The sequence below is a fragment of the Protopterus annectens genome, chromosome 13.part0 (genome assembly GCF_019279795.1).
Source record: "Protopterus annectens isolate FY-2018-M chromosome 13.part0, PAN1.0, whole genome shotgun sequence".
NCBI lineage: Eukaryota > Metazoa > Chordata > Ceratodontiformes > Protopteridae > Protopterus > Protopterus annectens.
Genome location: NC_056747.1, coordinates 1,183,436,031 through 1,183,456,389, shown reverse-complemented (window position 1 = coordinate 1,183,456,389; position 20,359 = coordinate 1,183,436,031). Strand labels below are relative to the sequence as shown.

Here is a 20,359-nt window from a genome sequence, read left to right as displayed (position 1 = left end):
AAAACCTCTGTGATTTCTTGAACCACATTTTGCCACCCCTCTGGGCCTTGGGGTAAGGCCTAGAGGGAAGGGAAAAATGGACTCCTATGGCAGAGTTTTTCCCTCCGGCTTGCACCTAGTGAGAGTTGCCTTTCACCTTGGTTCTGAACAAAGAGGAACCATCAAACGGGAGTCAGTGAATGAAGACTTGATGGCCTCCGCGAAATGACAAAGTCACATCCAGGCCTGCCTCCTAAGAGCAACTCCTGAACTTGCTGCCCTACATGCTCCCTCGGCTGCGTAGGAGATTAGTCTCATGGAGGAGTTTGCAATGGAGTTGAGGCTAGACATCTGAGCGTTGACCGTCTGGGCCACCGCCTCAGAAACGTTACCCGTGACAGCATCTCCAAGCTCCTTGAGGAGATCTCTCTGGAGCCATGTAAAGTGTGATAAGTAATTCAGTAACTGTAAGGTAAAGGTCGTTGAAGAAAACGTATGCTTTCCGTACCGGTCCATAGTCCTAGACTCCTTGTTAGGGGGGATGGACGGTGGAAGAAGTCTCAGCCAATTCCTTCTGGGTAGCAGCTGCCACCACCCATGGCATCCACAGGGACTCCCTTGGATAGAAATTCCTTATCAGGAGGAGCAGACAAAAATTTATTGGGTCTCCTGGGGACTGGTTTCACAGAGTCAGGGGTTTCGCACACCCTTCGACAAACCAAATCCAGAAGCTCTAAGGGTGGAGATACCCAGGAGGCAGAGGGCTGAGCACCACAAGGCCTTCAGAAAGACAGACTACTCCTCGAAGGGGGCTTTGGATGGCCAGTCACCTCTGTTTCAAAATCTCTAGGATGTCAGAGAAAGAAACATCCTCATAGGATGACTCAGGGGACCCCTCAGATTCCTTGCGGTCGGTGTCTGATGTGAGAGACTCATCCTGGGAATCTATGTGCTTCCTCTTGCACGTTTTCTTTATGAGTGGCTCCTCAGGCAAAAACTCTGAGGGCCCCTCAGAAATATGGGACCACTCGTGGGGGTACCCTGAGGCCTTGGGGCTCCACTGTCCAGAGATAGATGGCGATCAGAGACCTGCACCGGTGGTTGCAGGGGACAGAATGACCAATGCTTATGATGCCACTGACGACCTGGCCAGCACGCTCCTCATGGCCTTGAAAGCTGGTCCTCCCGGATCCAAAGAATGACCAGCCTCCGAAGCCAAGACAGGAGTCAGGCTTCCCTGCGCCGAAGTGCCGAGAGGAAGACTAGGAGCCCAAAGGTGTCCCGAAGCCTCTCCCTCGGGTCCGAGCAAAGAATCCAGAGTCCTGAACACTGTGGACAGCACCGACGGGGTCAGAGCTGACGTCGGAACCGATAAGCCAGAAGAGGCTGTCGGAACAGACCTAGGGACATCACACGGAGCAGAGCACTCAGTCTCTGAAAGATGAGATGTGCTCGGAGGAGGAAGTATCGATGTAGGTTGAGGGACCGGCTCCAGAGCAGACCGGGTCGGAGCAGAGAACAATTTTGCCAGTACCGGTGACTGAAGAAGTCTCTGCACCAATCTATTGACATCCACAATTGATAAGGTCCTGGAAAATTTGGAGGATACAGAAGGACATCGAGACCTCCTCTCTGAAGGGGACCTGCGAGGAGGGGATACTGGTCTAATGCTAGGCGATCGGCTCTGAACAGGTTCCAAGAAGATTGGAGCCGATGCAGGTTCCATAACCACTGACATTTCCTGCGGCCCAGCGGACAATGGAGCCGGGGATGTCGATGAAGACTTTGCTATTTTCTCCAGTGGCTCCGAGGAGACTGATGGAGCTGGAGATCGCTTTTTTGCTTTTGAAGATTTTGCCTTAGTGCTGGAAGCACTCTCCTGACCCTCCTCGAAAGAGGGTTTCAGAAGTCCCTTCAAAATCAATTTGTTCTTCCTTTCCTGAAGAACACGCGGACTAAAGGCATGACAGACACTGCACAATTCCTGGAGATGAATCGCTCCCAGACAGTACACACACAGTGTCCATCGGTAATGGACATTTTATAACTGCACTTGGAACACTTCTTGAAGCCCAAGGGCTTATGCTCCTTAGTATCTTTGGACATAGTTAACCAACAAGTAACTTAACTGAAAAATCGACCAACGGTCAAACAGTCACAAGGCGGGAACAAGCCAACAGACAGAACACCACAAAGATCTCCAAGTCAAACGATCCTCAGACACAAATACAAGGGGGAGGACTAATTCCTCTAATTTAAATGGTTTTAGTCCACGGGAAACTTTTAGCACACAAGGAAAACAAGGGGACAGACTAAATCCTCTAAATGAAACTGGCCTAGCCCATTGGAAACGGATACCACAGAAGAAACAATGAAGAAAAACACAACTTTTCCACAATACAGACAACAACACACACAATAGCTATTAAAATAGTTTTTTTGCAAAAAACTTCTCTGATATAAGAAGAAAAAGGGTACTTAGCCACAGCCAAGAGCAAGACCATGTCCGAGCTACACAAGCGGCAAACGAGATCTGGGGAAAGAGAACAGTGCAGCATGGGATACCATCTTAGCCCAGCCAATAGAAAGACTTTGAGCTAAAAAAGTATGGCCGAGCCGGAGCCCATGGGTAAGAATGTAGGCGAGATTGGACTACATAACATCCTACAAATTCCATCTTATAAGTTCAATGCAACAAGTGAAATATTATGTCTAAGAAATGTATTAGTGCTGCTAAAGTACGTCTACAGAAAGAGGTTATTTGTTTCTAAGTTTGTTACTGGGCACCTCTCTCAACAGGTTTACCTAAAATGTGTCAAGTGCAACCACAAATATCAATGCCTGCTGACAAAACTTTGTTCCAGCAAAACATTTAACTTCTTAAAGACAGCACCTCTTACTTCCCTTAAATTACCATTGATTACTGCATTTTCTTCCATTCTTCAATTTTCAGTGCATTTTCTATGGCAAAATGATTTAATGAGGAAGAGATACAGGCGGTCATGTCAGTTTACATACTGGATATTATCAGGAAGTGCAAATTCTACATCTACAATTAAAAAAATTTTAAGTTCAACTGAAAAAAAAAAAAACAGATTTCAACAGTAGTCAAAATGGAAGAAATGTAAAATCCTGAGACTTCTGTTGCTCCTGATCAGCACTACCACTAAGACCTCTCCTCTGGAGCAACCCATTCAATGGTACCACGATGCCTATCCCAACTAAAAGGAATAGGCACGTAATTAGACTTATTTTACAACAGGTCATCCTGTCAAAAGCCAACTTCACTCTCAAAGACGCAGCATCAGTACAGAATAAAGTACAACACCCAGTGATATGTCCATAAATGTCAGCCAACATGCTTACACACATTTTATATAGTAGGAAAATTATATATTGGCAAACGTGATTCTAATATTAAATTCTAGTAGCAAATGAAGACAACTGTTTTCCACAGACATCTTTTTGGAAACTTTACCTTGGTGTTAGCGGGCTATGAGAAGCTTGGCCACCTAGTAAACATCTCCCACTTTTAGGCTTGTTCTGGATCTGCTTAGAAAGCACTGCAGTTCCAGAACCAATAGAAATGGTATCTGGTGATATCACAGCTGAATCTATATAAGATACAGAGGAATCTGTGTTTGAGTATCTGGGATTGGAAGATTCAAGATTCAACCTATTCAACTCCTGAAAAAAAGGGAGGAAAAGTGTTACATGCTGAAAAATTAAAGCATAGATGTTAAAATATTAAAAACAATAACATCACAGCATCAAGAATAGAGAAAGGTGTTGCAGTATATCAGACAAGTGATTTTGGTTTCATGCTACTTGGGTGCTTTTCAAAAGTTGTTAAACATGTGCACTCTGGAAAAGATCTCCAAAATTATGCGACTTGAAATTCGGGAATTACTTGAGACACAAGGTAAAATTTTACCATATTGGTAGATGTCCTCCTCTTCAATGTTGTAGCAATTATAACATTAGGGATCTCCTGCCAAGGGCGGCACAACATCTGGCAAGTATAGCAAACCCTTTACTATGCTTTAAGGTACGCCATACGTCACATGTATGCTAGTAGCTTACGGCATAAAGGTGACATCCGGACATACGATCCTCGGAAAGGAGAGCTCCAGTAGGAACGCCAGTCCAAGGAAAAGAAAAAGTAATCAGTACATCCAGAAGAGAAATGGACCAGGGGGTGGAGGGAGTGAATACTGGAACAGTGAGAAGGACAACTACTGTTAACAGCAAGATTTTACACCATGTCCTTCCATTTCACTGTTGCACTATTCATAACATTAGGAAGAGTGCCAAAGCTCAGGAAGAAACTTGGAAGGACCAGCAGAGCCCTCTAGGAAGCCATGGATGGCCCTAGCAAAACCAGCTCTAGTTCTGGAGATTCCATCCAAATTGTACTTGCTTGGTAAAGATGCAAGACAAGTCCAGATAGCTGCCTCAAGAACAGAGTTTGTATCCAAAGCCTTGAAAAAAAATACCAGAAGAAGCCACAGCCCTAGTAAAATGAGCCTTAACAGAATAAGGAAGACTCTTACCACAAAAGGAACAAAGAAATAGCTTTAGAGATGCAAGAAATAGTTTGCTTTAATACAACTAATCCTAAGGACCTAGGCTGAAAAGAAACAGAGCATATCAGATTTCCTAATAGTCAATCTTAGCCAAATAAAATCTGAGTTGTCTATGCACATCTAACATGTGCAGCACCTTCTCACTGGCAGATTGTGGGGAAGGGAAAAAGTGGGCCAATTAATAGACTGATTCAGGAACAACTCATTCACCACCTTGGGCATAAAAGGAGGATTAGTACACAAGGACACCCTGTTCTTATGAAACAAAAAAAGGAGGACAAGCCATAAGGGCTTGAAGCTCAGACACCTGTCTAGCAGAAGTAAGGGCTAACAAAAGTACTGTCTTAAAAGAGTAACGTTGCAAGGAAGCTGAAGCTGCAGGCTCAAAAGGAGTGCGAGTCAATTTTTCCAAAAAAAAATTAAGATCACATAGGGGAGGCCTAATATAAATGATGCCTTTAAGGAATTGTTTAGCTGCAAATCTAGAAGCTAAAAGAGGAGATAAAGGCAGACAAGCAAAGATAGCTGATAAGTGCACTTTAACAGAAGAATAAGCCAACCCAGCATTGAGCAATTCCCACTCTGTGAGGTAACTTGTGATGATTGCCCTTGGCTAAATGCAGAAGAGGGAACCAATGCTATATCAGCTAAAAGGGAGTCACCAACAAGATTCTGGGAGCAGCATCCTGTTGAATTCTGAACAGGACTTTTGGAATGAGTGGAAGGGGAGGGGAAAGCATGAAGAAACATCCCCTTCCAAGAAAAAGAGAGGGCGTCCACCTTCCACACCAGAGGACGGACCTGGGACTCTGGCACGAAGAAGTTGTCTATTCAGGGGGAGGCAAATACATCTATTTGAGGAGTACTCACTGGTGGACAATGTCCAGAAACACATCCCTGTGAAGCATCCATTCACGGGATTGAGTTAAGGACATATGGACAGCGTCTGCCACAATGTTTTGGCTTGAGGAAAAGAAAACTGCCCAAAGAGTCAAATGATATTGGACAGCAAGACACCACACCTGGAGTGCCGACTGGCAAAGATAAGAACCCCCCCCCCATATATTTATATACCACTTCACTGTGGTTTGTTTGTGTCTTTCGGCTTTTCCCGGTTAGGGGTCGCCACAGCGGAACTCCGGTCGGCTAATGATTGGTAGTGGATTTTTACGTACCGGGTTACCAGCCCTGATGCACAACCTTCAACGAAGGCACGCCCCATTCACGTATGCCTCCACACAGAAGACGCTCTAGCTGAGAATCGAACGGGACAACGTCTTGCTATGAGGCGACAACGCTACTGCAGCACAACCACTGCAGTATACCACTTCAGTGGTACTGTCTTGTAAATACCTTCAGAGGTCCTGGGGAGAAAAAAAAGATGAAAAGCCTGAAGTACCAGCAGAAGATATCTCCGATATTGATATGCTCTTTGTGTTGAATAGGTGACCACACTCCCTATAACTTTAGCAAAAAAAAGCTCCTCCCCATCCCAAATCTGAAGTATCTGTGAAAAGCTCTTAAGGGGAAAGAGCAGGATGAAAAGGGAGCTCCGGATTTAGAAAGCTGCTAGATCCACCGGTGAAGTTCCTTCTTGAGACAAGGTAGGAGAGGAATTACAAATTGTAGGCGATGTGCACGTGGATGCCAAACAGACTTCAGAAACCACTGAAACTTTCTCATGTAGAGTTTGGCCAGAGGGAACACAGGTATGGTGGATGCCATGAATCTCAGAGCTCTCAAACTCCCTATCTGAAACAGAAGCCAGAGGAAGAAGAATTTGAAAGAAGGAAATTAGTGTGTCAAGGCCTTGGGAGGGGACAGGGATGCCAGCATAGGCACCATCTGGATTCTGCACCCCAGAAAAACACAGTCCTGAGTAGTAGTCAGGAGAGACTTTTTGAAGTTTGTGAACCCCAGGCTTTGCAGAGGGGAAAATGGCAAAATGAAGATTTTGGAATTCAACAGGATCTTTGGACAGAAAGCCTGAAACAGGAGGTTGTCTAAGTAAGGAAATACTGGATCCCCTCAATCCTGCAGACAACTGCTGAATACTCTTGGGGCAGCAGAAAGGCCAAAGGGCAAAGCAGAGAACTAAAAATGCTAGAAGTAGCAGAGAAACGTAAAAACTACCTGAAAAAGGGATGGATCGGGATATGGAGATAAGCATCCTTGAGACCCAGAGACACCATATAAGCCTGAGTAAGTTAAAGAGGAAACCAAGTCTGAAGGGACAACATTCAAAAGGAGGACACCTTCAGAAAAGTGTTTAGATGAGAGAGAGAGGTCTAGAATAGGTCTGCAAGTCTTTTCTGGGTACCAGAACCATCCTGGAGTAAAACACCTTCCCTTTTGGAAAGTACAGTTGTGTACACACACCATAAATGTAGATTTTCGAGTGTATTCACTGTTGCAGTCTTCACATTTGGGTTATCTTCTTGCAGTAGCTCTCAGTCGGCCTGATTATCAAAGTCTTGGGTCCTGCGTCGGTTGCTGTCTCATCTTCCATGACATCAGGTAGTCAGGGGTATAAAGCATGAAGCAGATGCCATTACATCAGTTTTACTTGCCCCAGATGTCAGATGCCCCCCTTAATGGGAAGCAATTAAATAAATATATATATATATATATATATATATATATATATATATATATATATATATATATATATAGATGGATCACCTTCAGATGCCCGAAATCGCATTTCACCGACATGGAATCCGACGGGTCGAAAACACCGACAACGCAGATGACCGACAAGGTGAGAACCCGACGGACTCGGTAAGTGTGCGATAGAGTGAGGGATTTAGTGTTAGGGAGCGGACAGGTAAGTGTGCGATAGTGAGGGACTGTGGGTTTAGGGGTGGGTTAAGTGAGTTAGGGTTAGGGTGCAGGTAGGGTGTGTGTGCGATAGTGAGGGAATGTGGGTTTAGGGGTGGGTTAAGTGAGTTAGGGTTAGGGTGCAGGTAGGGTGAGTGTGCGGTAGTGTCGGACCTTGGGGTTAGGGGTGGGTTAAGTGAGTTAGGGTTAGGGTGCAGGTAGGGTAAGTGTGCGGTAGTGTCGGACCTTAGGGTTAGGGTTTGGGTTAGGGATAGTGGATATGTTATGTAGTGTACTGTGTTGTTTACGTGTAGTGTGTGTTGGTGTAATGGTATTCGGTGTTTTGCGTTGTCGGTATTTTTTGTTGTAGGTCTTTTGGTGTCGGTGATTTGTGTGTCGGTTTGCTTCGGGCATCTGAAGGTGATCCATATAGATATATATATATATATATATATATATATATATATACATATACATATACACAAGGTTATACCTCCAACAAAAAAAGCAAATACACCAAAAAGCTTTTAAGTATAGTAAAGGAGAATAGAGGTATAGCCAAAAGAAGTCAGGGGACTGGAGGGAGGGTAACCAGGACTGAAACAGTGAATACACTCGAACATCTACATTTATGGTAAGTGCACACAACTGTACTATGTTCTTCATGTTTCACATCACATTTGGGTAGATTCCCAAAGCTAAGGATGGGAGGAGGAAGTTAGATAGCATTAGGACCAGCTACAAGGCCCTGCAAGACTGCAGTGGCAAAGCCAGCTCTGGCATTAGAGAAAATTGGCAAATGGTAATGCTTGGTGAAAGTATGTACAGAACTCCAGGGAGCAGCTTCTAGGATGTCTCTGGTAGGGACACCTCTGAGAAGGGCTGTAAAAGTAGATGCAGCCCTGGTTGAATGGGATCTAATCCCCTGTGGGATAGGTTTTCCATGGTGCTTATAACAGAAATGAATGCAATGGCCTATCCATTTAGAAATGGTTTGCTTTGAAATAGCCTTCCCCTCTGCCCCTGCAGCAAATGCGACCAGCAGCAGTTCAGATTTCCTTAGAGGTTTAGTCCTGTCCAAGTAGAATCAAAGTGGACTGTGCACATCTAAGGAGTGCAGTATCCGTTCCCCTTTGTTCTGTGAATTAGAAAAGAAGGTTGGCAAATGAATGGACTAATTAATAGCCACACTGGATACCACCTTGGTCATGAAAGAGGGATTGGTCCTAAGGGTCACCCTGTCTGCATGAAAGATGATGAAAGGCTCCACTGCCATATGGGCCTGTAATTCAGACACCCTTCTTGCTGAAGTGATTGCTAAAAGGAAAGTTGTTTTCCAAGAAAGGAATTTTAACTCTGCAGTTGCAGCAGGCTCAAAAGGAGGAAGAGTGAGTTTTTCCAATACAAAATTAAGGTCCCAGGTTGGAGTTGGGGCTCTCCTGGGTGGTCTTAAAATTTTGGCCCCTCTGAGGAACTGCTTGAGCAGTGGGTGAGAAAAGAGGGGTGGTTCTGTGTTGTAATGACCTGAAATGGCCGAGGCGTGAATTTTGATGGAGGAAAAGGAAAGGCCCTTGTGAAGCATCTCAGTTAAGTATTGAAGAATTTGAGGTAAATTGGGTGCTGCTGGGCCCATCCCTTGAGTTTGGTTCCAGGCATAGAATCTTTTCCATTTTTCAGCATAAGATTTTCTAGTACTAGGCCTCCTTGCCTCCAAAATGACATCCAACACTTGTTTACTGAGGGATGGTAATGGAGAGATTAGGTAATTAGCCAGGCTGCCAGGTTCAGGGTTTGAAGCTGGGGGTGCAGAATCTGGCTCTCCTGCTGAGACAACAGGGTAGGGGTCTGAGGTAGATGCTATGGGACCAGCTGTGAAGCACTACGCAAGAGGGGGTACCAATGTTGGCATGGCCAATCTGGTGCAATCAGCATCATCCTTTGTTTGTCTTGTTTGATCTTTAGTAGTACTTTGGAGAGGAGAGACAGAGGAGGAAAGGCATAAACTGATAGATTTTTCCAGCTGAAGGACAGAGCATCCACTTTCCAAGCTTGTTTGTGGGAAGTCCTTGTGCAGAATGTGTCCAAATGGTAGTTCTGGGGGGAGGCAAAAAGGTATATATATTTGGGGTCCCCCATTTTTTGATTAATATGTTGAAAATTGTTTGTTACAGTTTCCACTCGTGTGGGTCCATGAGATTTCAGCTTAGTTCGTCTGCCAGTGTATTTAGTTTTCCTGGCAGGAATTGAGCCTGTAGATGCACTTGGTAGCTCAAGGCTGTGTTCCACAGAGCCATGGCTAGTCTGCAGAGGGGGTAAGAATGGGTACCCCCCTGCTTGTCTATGTACCACATAACAGTGTTGTCAGTCTTCACCATTAATTGTCCTGGAGGAATGTGGTCCTTGAAGGCTGTCAGAGCATTCTGTACAGCTAACATTTCTTTTTGACTGATATGCAGGTGCATTTGACTTGGGTTCCATTTGCCCCGAATGCACTTCCCTACCAGGTGAGCCCCCCATACTTAGTCTGATGCGTCTGTTAGGGTTTGGGTGGCAGGGGGTAGACTGAATAGTAGTCCTTTGTTTTGGTGGCAGGCTTCTGCCCACCAAAGGAATTCCAACTGTAGGCAAGGTATGACAGGAATCATTGCTTCTACATCCTGAGAATGTTGACACCATTGTAGTTTCCCTCATATGCAGTCTTGCATATGGAATTAGTAGAATGCACGAGGCCATGAACCCCAATGCTTGCAGTATTTGCCTTGCAGATAGCATTGCTTTTGTGGCCACTTTTTTGAAGCAAGTTGTCAAATGAATTTGTTTCTCTGGTGTGAGGAAAGCCATCTGGGAAGTTGTGTTCAAGCTTGCTCCCAGGAATATAATTTGTTGGCAGGGTACCAGGTGTGATTTATTTTCGTTTATGGTGCACTCCAGACAAGTTAACACCTTTTGTACAAATGCCAGATGATTCAGAATTATGTCCTGGCTTTCTGCCTGAATTAAACAATCATCCAGGTATGGGTATATTTGAATATTTCTTTGCCTGCAAAATGCAATGACTGGAGCTAGGCACTTTGTGAATACCCTGGGCGCAGTAAATAAAGCCAAAGGGCAGTGCAGAGAACTGACAGTGCATGCAGCCTGCTTTGAAGCGTAGGTATGTTCTGCAAGATTCCCTGACTGGGATGTGCAGGTAGGCTTCCTTTAAATCCATTGTTGCCAACTAAGCATCTTTGCCTATCATGGGAAGCAACTAGTGAAGAGTTAGCATCTTGAATTTTGGAATCACCAAAAAGGTGTATAGGATAGTCAGGTCCAGGATATGACGCCATGAGTTGTCTTTTCTGGGTACCAGGAAAAGTCAGAGTAGAAACCTTGTCCCTTTTCCTCTTCTGGTACAGTCTGAAAAGCCTTTAATCTTAAGAGAGAGAGTACTTGTTTTTGAGCCTCTGCCCACTGATTTGGGGGTAGATCTGGCCAACCGTTTGGGGATGGTAACGTGTGGAAGTGAAATCTGTTCTCTTTGGGAAACTATGTTTAAAACCCATTTGTCCCGAGTAATGAGTTCCCAGTTTTTTGCTTGCAGAGCAATCTTTCCCCCTAAAGGAGCAGTCAGTTGGGAAGTGCTTGGAAGTTTTTAAATTTAAGTCATTGAGACAGCTTACCATTGGGGGAAGTCTTACTACTCCCTGATTTGGAAGTGGGAGCCCCCCACTGCTTAGTCCCGTGTGTACCCTGAGACTGAAGCCTGGGTGTTCTGCTGGTTCTGGATTTGAACTGAGAAGGCCTGGAAGAGGCAGGAAAGGACCAAGATTTTGAGTGCCAATGCCTACTAAATCTAGGAGGCTGCACTTGTAAAAAATCTTTTATCAGTTTGCATAGATTTAGCTTTTTCCTCCATCTTTTTAAGAACTTCTCCTGCTTTGTCGCCAAACAGGCCGTCCTGATTTAAGGGAGCATCCAGCAATTTAGTTTTAACATGATCTGGCAAAGATTGCTCCTTAAGCCAAGCATGCATTGTAATAGACCCAGTGACAGCAGCCCTGTAAGACGCCTCCAGTGAATCAAAACCACATTGCTAAGTATGTTTTCCAACCTGTTCAGCAGAATGCATTAAATCCTGTAAATTCTTATTTTCAGCACTATCAGGAATCAACATCATTTTCTGTTTAAGCAATCCTTTAGTATGCTGCTGATGCTTTAACATATGAAACTGGCAATTTAAGGCCCTGATGGCCAAGGTTGCAGAGGTGTATACCTTCTTACCCCATCTATCCAGGGCCCTGGAATCTCTATCAGAGAGGGTAGGATTTTTGGCAGTAGTAGCCTTAATGCCCTTGGGTCCCTGTGAAATGGTCTCAGGATCCACAGTAGGATTTTTAAAAAGGAACTTGTGAGAATTAGGAACCCTGTAATATCTATCAGGTTTTCTGGGAGCAGGAGGTAGAGAGTCAGGGGCCAAGCTGAATTCCGAAAAGCCATCGTCAACAATGTCCAGCACAGAAGGGATAGCTAAAGGTCTGTGTTGGGGCAGGAGTAAGAAATCTCTAAGCCTCTCTTTAGAAGCACAGTAATCCTGGCTTTCCCAGTGAAAATGCTCCCTAAGAGTGTGCAAGGTTTCACCAAAAGAAAAATCCTCTAAGGGAGAAGCAGAGGGAATAGACTCCTCTGCATCAGAATCCTCATAGGTAGATAAGGGTAAATCCTGGTCATCAGAGGAGACAAATTTCAGAATCCTGGTCAGAAGTATAATAAGCAAATTCAGTCCTAGCTCACTTAGGGGAAGGTTGGCTTCCCCCGATTAAAGTAATAAGGTCTTCAGCCATTCTTATAATTTGTTTTTTAGGCACAGAGGCCTGACCATGCGGTCTGGGCATTGGTTTCCTAGGCATGGTTTGAGGTTTAGGCCTAGAAGATGGCTTCGGTTTAATATGAAGTCAGTAAGCCTGAATACAGCCTCAGAAGCCGGTGCGTGCCTGCACAGCGGCTCCGGACCCAACCAAAGTAGAGACATCCACAGGTTCTACAGCTGAAGCATCTCGCAGCGTACCGGACTTCAAATGGGTCTCAGTAGAGGCCTCCGAATCTGAAGTAGCAGGTATCAGGGGCTGTGAACGCCTCACTGAGTACCGGCGAACTGGCGACTAGCTTAAGAGAAGTGTCATCAGCAGCTTTGGACCTGGGCGGTCTGTCTCTGTCTTTATCTTTGTGTTTTTTCGGAAGGTCGGCAGGCTTACAGAAGACATATCTGGATAATTGAACCGAGTACCAAAATAGTTAGAAGCGAAAATGTACCGACAAATAGCTCGTGGTTTAAATAAGGCACAAAACCGTATGACTGAAAATCTTTATGGGGTATTTGCTTTCCACAAGAAATACAATTACTGATATCTGTTTAGAGTAAGAAAAAGTTTCCCCAACGGGGTACTTAGCTTTAATTGAAGACTTCGGTTCTGAAACTCGAAAACAAAAAGTTTCAGGAGTCGGCCGACCAGCACTTGCTAACTGCTTCTGCTTCGGGCACCGCACGGCAAGAAAGACTGATGTAATGGCGTCGGCTGCAATGCTTTATACCCCTGACTACCTGACGTCACGGAAGATGAGACAGCAACTGACGAAGGACCCAAGACTTTGATAATCAGGCCGACTGAGGGCTACTGCAAGCAGATAACCCAAATGTGATGACTGCAACAGTGAAACACGAAGAAAATCATGGGCACCTCTTGAGTCAAACGGTCCCAAAACACATGTGGAAAAAAGGTGAGATGTTCCTGAAGGGGCTGAGGAATACCCATAAAAGGAGGAAAGACTTTCTAAACAATGAAATAACCCTTGCAAATAATGGTCAGGACCAAGGAATCCTGAGTAACCTGTAGTCAAACAGTGAAAGAGAGAGGAGAAGTGAAAGAGGAAAGTGGCTGGGAAGAATAGGATAGTCAGACAGCACCTAGTTGATCTGAAAAGGAGACTTCTGAGGCACTGAAGTCTGAGTAGCCTTTGCATGAGAAGCCCCACCATTTTTGCTCTTAGGAAGAAGGTGAGATGGCCTACAAACAAAGGCCAGCTTATTGGGGTAGCTTCTTTGACATTTAGGCACAGGAGAAACAAACATGTTAAAGTTCCTATAAAGCCTTGCCCTTACCATGAAAGGACTTTAACATAGTAGCAGCCGTTTCACCAAACAAGTGCTTATTATCAAGCAGAGCATCAACTTGGCCTTAATATCAGGCAAAAGTTGAAGCCAAAGCCAAGAATACCGCATCACTGACACAAAAGCAGCAGGCCTAGAGGAAGCATCTACTGCATCATAACTACACTTGATGGAATTATGAGCCATCTGTGAGGAATTCCTTAACAAGGAAAATGCAAAAGTTCTACCCTCAGAGTCTGAAAGATCAGAAATAACCTAACAAGCTCGCGAAGAAAGAGCTAACAAGTATCTGGACATATTGGTCTGATAATTAACAGTTAAAAGTCAAGGTAGCAGAGGTATAAACCTTCTTGCTTAACCTTTCCAGGGTCCTGCTATCTATCAGATGGTAATAACTTGGGAGAAGGAAGCAATTTAGAGGGCTTGTCAAAGGCTACAGATACCACAACGGGGTCAGCAAAGGACATTTGCACAAAACATTGGTACCCTACAAAATCTATCAAGTTTCTTGAGGAGCAGAGGGCTGAGAGTCTGCAGCCTTATAAGCATTGGAAATGCATCTAATAAAGCAGCCAAAACAGGAGGAACAGCAGAAGGTCTAAGAGAATGCATCTGCAGCAACTGAAGTATCTTATGTATCTTATGTACCTCAGAGAGCTGAGCACAATCCCATTTAAGGAACTCCAATCATCCTGGAGATAGTGTCCTAAAAAGAAATCTCTTCAAAGGGAGCATTAGGACTGGTAGATCCCTCTTCCTCTGATCCATAATCCGAAGTAGAAGGTATCTGAAGAGAGTAACTGGGGTCACACAGACCGTAATCTATAGTTTGACAAAGATGCGTCTCCAGTAGTGAGGAAATCATTCTATGCTGCGCAACTTATAAACATCTAGGTCCAAGTCAGTCATTATTCCACTGTATTCAGCATTCATCAGACCCATCACTGGAGTACAATTCCCCCTTTGGTACGTACCTACCCAGGCATATCCAACAAATGGAAGATCCACAGAGGTTCCTCACTAAAGGAATGCAGGGCATAAGTAAAATGTCCTATGCAGACTGCCTCAAAGCCCTTACCCCTGTATTCTGTCTCCTACAGGCTGTTGAGAGGAAATCTATACCTTCCATACAGGGCATTGTCAGACCCCACTCTGATGGACCCCCTGCATATCCGCAAAACAGCACTAGAATGACACATTCAAAATAATTATGCTTGTGACATAAATAGGACCTGCTGGAAAGACTGGTATGCATCTCAGAGACTGCTCCATCTCTGGAACAGGCTCCCCCATCCATGTGAAGCAGAGTTCCTCCCTAACCTAATTCAAGTGCAACTACGACAACTGGATGGCGAACAGGAAATTCATCCCTGGCTTGGCACCTATGTCTCCAATGGACACAAGCAATCTGTAAATGGTCCATCTCCCAGGCCGCTGCTAGTAAATGTTTAATCTCCCAAGCCTCTGCTTACACTTATCAAGGGTACCAGAACTAGTCAAAGATTTGGGATGCATGGCTAGGCTTAAAAAGGCCCTTGTGTTCATTAGCCTAGTAAACACTTACAAACCTAGAACCAAGCAAGGGATTTTTTTGGGGGAGTACAGGACCAAGAGATGAGGTTTCAATGCTATCAAAGCACTAAAACCCCAAGTGAAGGCCTGCCATTTACTCTGTGGATCCTTTGGAGCAGGCATAATATGTTTAATCTTTAGCTCATCTTCAAAGGGATGTTCACCTTATAAAATTTGGAAAGCTTTGACCCCAGATGGCATTCAATGATGGTATTAGGGATGACTTCTCTGCCGAATACCCGAGTAACACCCACTAGGCCCCTCAGAAATAATCAGCCATTGTTTCCACTGAAGCATCTGAAATGGACGCCCGCAACGCCTCCTCAGGCTTGCTTAAAGTCAGATCCCCGCTGACCTCCAACCCAGTTGCAGCAGAGGAATCCAATGGCAAAGCCAGGCAAACCTCTGGGCATTCACTCACCTGAGGGGAGACGTCAGGTGGAGGCTGAACAGCAGAAGATTCCGGCCTAGGCTTAATAACTTTCTTCACTTGCGGCTGTCCCTCAGATCGTGAAGTACCATCCATAGTACCTTTCACAAAAAGCTTAAGACGCTGATTTTCAAAATAAAGTGCCAAAGAAGACAGTCTACTACCAAAGGTTTTAGGTACAAAAGCCTGACAAATGCAGCAGGACATATGGTCGTAAAGGAAGCTAAACAACAAGACACTGGCTGTGGCAGTCTTTACTGGGAATCTGTCTACCACACTGGCATTTACTCTTTTTGGATGATATGAAACCCCACAAGCAACAATAAAAGGATAAGTAAAGAAGAACCCCAATGGGGAACTTAACTAAAATGGCTTGGTGAACCAACAGAAATAGAAGTTATGTCCTTACCATAACGTTCCATGTGGAGTGTTCATCTCCCTTTGTTCTTACACATGGGTTCGGAGCCGATCCTCGGCTCCGTGCCGGCCTCTTGCAAGCTCTGCATCGAGAAGAAGCTCGAGACAATCTAATACCCACAATCCCCCTCTGCCTTTACCTCAGATCTAGTTTGCAAGCAAACCAATCTCCAGAGAGCACATTCATGCTTACATCACATATGCACAGAAATAAGAGTCTATACATAACTATATATAGAAGACAAATAGACATATATATATATATATATATATATATATATATATATATATATGCCAACTATGTACACAACATCTGCAGCAGCAGCAGGATGCTCCTGGCCAGGCATCAAAAGAACGTTCTTCTTAAGGGCGGGAGGGTGGGAATGTAAGAACAAAGGCGAGATGAACACTCCACATGGAACGTTATGGTAAGGACATAACTTCTATATGTGATAGTGTTCAATCTCGCCGTTTGTTCTTACACATGGGTAGCGTCCCTAGCTCCTTGTTCCTGAGGAACTCACGGAAGGACGTTCTTGAGCACAGTGGAACCAAAGGTTGCCCTGTCCCTAGAAGCCTTGTCTACCTTATAATGAGAAATGAATGTATGTGGCTTGGACCAAGTAGCAGCCGCACAAATAGCGCCCAGTGGTAGGCGGGCTGCATGAGCCAAAGATGTAGACACTGACCTTGTGGAATGTCCTTTGGGTTTGTGCAAAAGAGTTTGATTTGAAGAATCGTAGACATAGATTATACAATCCGTTAACCACTTAGAAAGAGTTCTTTTGGTAACTGCTAGTCCTTTCCTGCTATCAGCAAAAGCCACAAAGAGTTGATCAGTTTTTCTGTGATCTTTGTTCTATCCAAGTAAAATCTTAGTTGTCTGTGAACATCTAATTTGTGCAACATATACTCCATTTTGTTGGAGTGATTTTTGAAGAAAGTGGGTAATTCAATGGACTGATTAATATTGTTAATAGAACACACTTTAGGGAGGAAGGATGAATTGGTTCGAAGAGAAACTCTGTCAGAGTGAAAGATCAAATAAGGGTGCTTGATGGAGAGAGCCTGGAGTTCAGATACTCGCCTAGCGGAAGTAATGGCTACCAAAAAGAGAGTCTTCCAGGACAAAAATTTTAATGGGCAAGAAGAGGCAGGTTCAAAGGGGGGCAACATTAATTTAGATAACAACAAATTTAGACTCCAAGGTGACGTAGGAGATCTGACTGGTGGTCTAATATGAAAAACCCCTTTTAAAAAGGCTTTACAAAGTCTGTGGGCCATAACCGGAGCCCCACATTCTTCCACATGGAAATTTGAAATGGCAGCCAATTGAACTCTTAGTGTAGCAGGAGAAGCACCCTGATGGAATAAGTCCGTTAAAAATTCTAATATTTTATTCAAAGGAGCTATAAAAGGATCCACTTGCTGTGTATTCGCCCAGAATACAAATCGCTTCCATTTACTAGAATATGTTTTAGTAGTGGAAGCTTTATGAGAAGCCACCAAAATATTCCAAACTGCTGGCGAAAGAAGATCAGACCTGGCTAAGTTGGGAATTGGAGCAACCAAGCTTCTAGATGGAGGGATCGGAGCGCGGAATGGGGAGCCCCTGACGAGTGAGTCAATAGATCTGGCTCTGGGTCCAGAATCCAGGGTCCCCGAATGCAGTGTGTCTTCAGGAAGGGAAACACAATTTGACGAGGCCAGAATGGGGCAATGAGGATTATTTTCCTGTGGAGGTTTCTGGCTTTCTGGAGAAACTTTGACATCAGGGGAAATGGAGGAAACGCGTACAGGAGTCCCGGGGGCCAATCGTGAATCAGTGCGTCCCTGGGGACTTCCCCTGGAGGGGGTAATAGGGCAAAGTAGCTCCTGCATTTGGCGTTCATTGGAGACGCAAACAGATCGCAGGAAGGCTGGCCCCACGTGCAAAAAATCCTTTTCGCCACTGACTGTTTTAGGGACCACTCGTGCGGTAACAGAATTGCTCTGCTCAGCCTGTCGGCTATGACGTTGGATGACCCGGGATGTGCGTTGCTATTAGAAAGCGACCCGTGGACTCCGCCCACTGCCAGATTCTCATGGCCTCTCTGCATAGCTGATAGGACTTGGTTCCCCCTTGCTTGTTTATGTACCAGACTACCGACATGTTGTCCGTCTGAACTGCAATAGTTCCTAGAGGAAGAAGGGGAGCAAAGTGTTGCAACGCTAGAAACACTGCCCTCAACTCTAGAACATTGATGTGCAGATTGTACTCCAAATTGGTCCATTGGCCTTGGACTGTCTGTCCCTGAAAGATGCCCCCCCACCCTATCAGGGAAGCGTCCGTGGTCACCGTAACTGTAGGTGTGGGTAGCACAAATGGTCTCCCCTTGGAAAGGTTGCACGTTTGAAGCCACCAGTTTAGGTGTGTCTTGCATGTTTTTGTTATAAGAATCTCGTGTGTTAGAGGTAGTTGTTGAAACGACCATTGTGCAAACAGTAGCCATTGAAGAACTCTCATGTGCAGCCTTCCCAAGGGTATTGCAATAAGGGAGGCTGACATGAGTCCCAGAACCTGCAGTACCAGTTTTGCTGGAGATTTCCTTGAGAAAAGTAGAAGACGTATGTGAGTCTGAAGTGATATTATCCTTTCTGGGGGAAGTCTTAGAATTAACTGACGTGTGTTTAATTCTGCTCCTATGAACAAAATATTTTGTGATGGTTGAAGCAAGGATTTTCCGAAGTTTATGGAAATCCCTAGGTGAACACACAGCTGAAGAGTAAAGTCTCTGGCCTGTAATAGTTGATGCTGGGTGGTGGCAGAAAGGAGCCAGTTGTCCAGATATGGAAACACCTGGAATCCTTGGCGTCTCAAGTGAGACGCTACCACTGCCATGCATTTGGTGAAGACCCTGGGGGCTGAGGTCAGACCAAAGGGCAGGGCTCGAAATTGAAAGTGACTGGCCCCCAGCCGGAAGCGCAAATGATCTCTGGATGCCCTGGCCATTTTGATGTGGTAGTATGCATCTTCTAGATCTATTGAGCACATCCAGTCGTCCTTCTGTAAGAATGGAAGGATCGATTGAAGCGTGACCATTCGGAACTTTTCCTTCCTGACGAAGGTATTGAGGTAGCTCAGGTCCAGGATGGGCCTCCAGTCCCCTGTTTTCTTTGGAACTAAAAAGAACCTTGAGTAAGTCCCGAATCCTTGCTGGTCCGCTGGGACTGGTTGGATGACTCTTTTTTCTAGCAGCTTTGAAATTTCTAAAGCTGCTGGCTCTCGCAGATGGGGCGGTACATCTGGGAGTCTTTTCTTTGGAATGGGATGGGATAGAAAGGGTATGTTGTAACCTCTGGTAACCACGCTTTTTACCCACTTGTCTGTAGTTAAATTTTGCCAGGCCTGAGGGTATAAAGCTAAGCGACCCCCGACTGCCTCCAGAGCAGGACAGTCGGGCCTCCTCTCAGGAGTGCTGGAAAGGTTTACCAGGGAGTGTATCCCTGTCACCTTGATGTTGCGGACCCCTCTGCCGCCTGGGCGGCGTCTTCCACCTCTGCCCCCTCCTCTGCCTCTAGAGGGGGCATCTCCCTGTGTGCCTGAGAAAGCTCCTTGGGGTTTTGAAACCACAAGTTTCCACCACGTTGCCCTTTGGGGTACGGTCTGGTTGGGGTGGAAAAACGGACTCCGACAGCAGACAGAGTCTTTCCCTCCTGTTCACACCGGGTAAGGGTCTCCTTTACTTTGGGGCCAAAGAGAGTGGCACCGTCAAATGGGCGTTAGTAAAGGAAGACTTGAAGGCTTCCAAAGGAACATAAGCGCATCCAGGATTGTCTGCGAAGAGCAATCGCTGAAGCTGCTGCCCTACTCGAACCTTCGGCTGCGTAGGAAATCAGCCTCATGGACGAGTTCACAATGGATGTAAGGGTATTAAGTTGCGCTGTCACTTTCTCGAGACAGCAGCATCTGTAGTACCCTGGAGGGTATCTCCCAAGTCTTTGACTAGAGCCCTCTGTAGACGTGTAAAATGGGTCAAATAGTTCAGGGATCGCATGGAAAAAGCCGCTGAACTAAAAATGCGCTCCCGTACCTATCCATCGTCCTAGAATCTTTATTAGGGGATGGACAGATGAGGAAGACTCTGACATCTCCTTTTTCGTGGCGCTGCCACCACCAAAGCGTCCACTGGAACTCCTTTTGTCAGGTAGGACTTGTCCTGCGGTGCCGTGTTGTATTTATTGGGTTTCCTTGGCACTCGTTCCACTGTGTCAGGAGCCTCCACGCCCTTGAGCAATTAGTTCCATTAATTCATCGAAGGCGGAGTGACCCAGGAGGAGGAAGGGCGAGCACCAAATGCCTTCAGCAAAACTGACTCATCCTCAGAAGGGGGAAGGGACTGCCAGTCACCTCTCTGTTTCAGGATC

General features: G+C 45.3%; 1 protein-coding gene across 1 annotated transcript in view; it reads right to left on the bottom strand.

The window, feature by feature from the left end:
- Positions 1-20,359, bottom strand: part of CDC27 (cell division cycle 27) — a 2,763,676-nt gene that overhangs the window by 1,926,811 nt on the left and 816,506 nt on the right. The window contains exons 11-12 of the mRNA XM_044055179.1: positions 4,361-4,394; positions 3,458-3,666 (exon numbers count right to left, since the gene is read on the bottom strand). Coding sequence (XP_043911114.1) covers positions 3,458-3,666; positions 4,361-4,394 — 243 coding nt within the window. The remainder of the gene's footprint in view (positions 1-3,457; positions 3,667-4,360; positions 4,395-20,359) is intronic.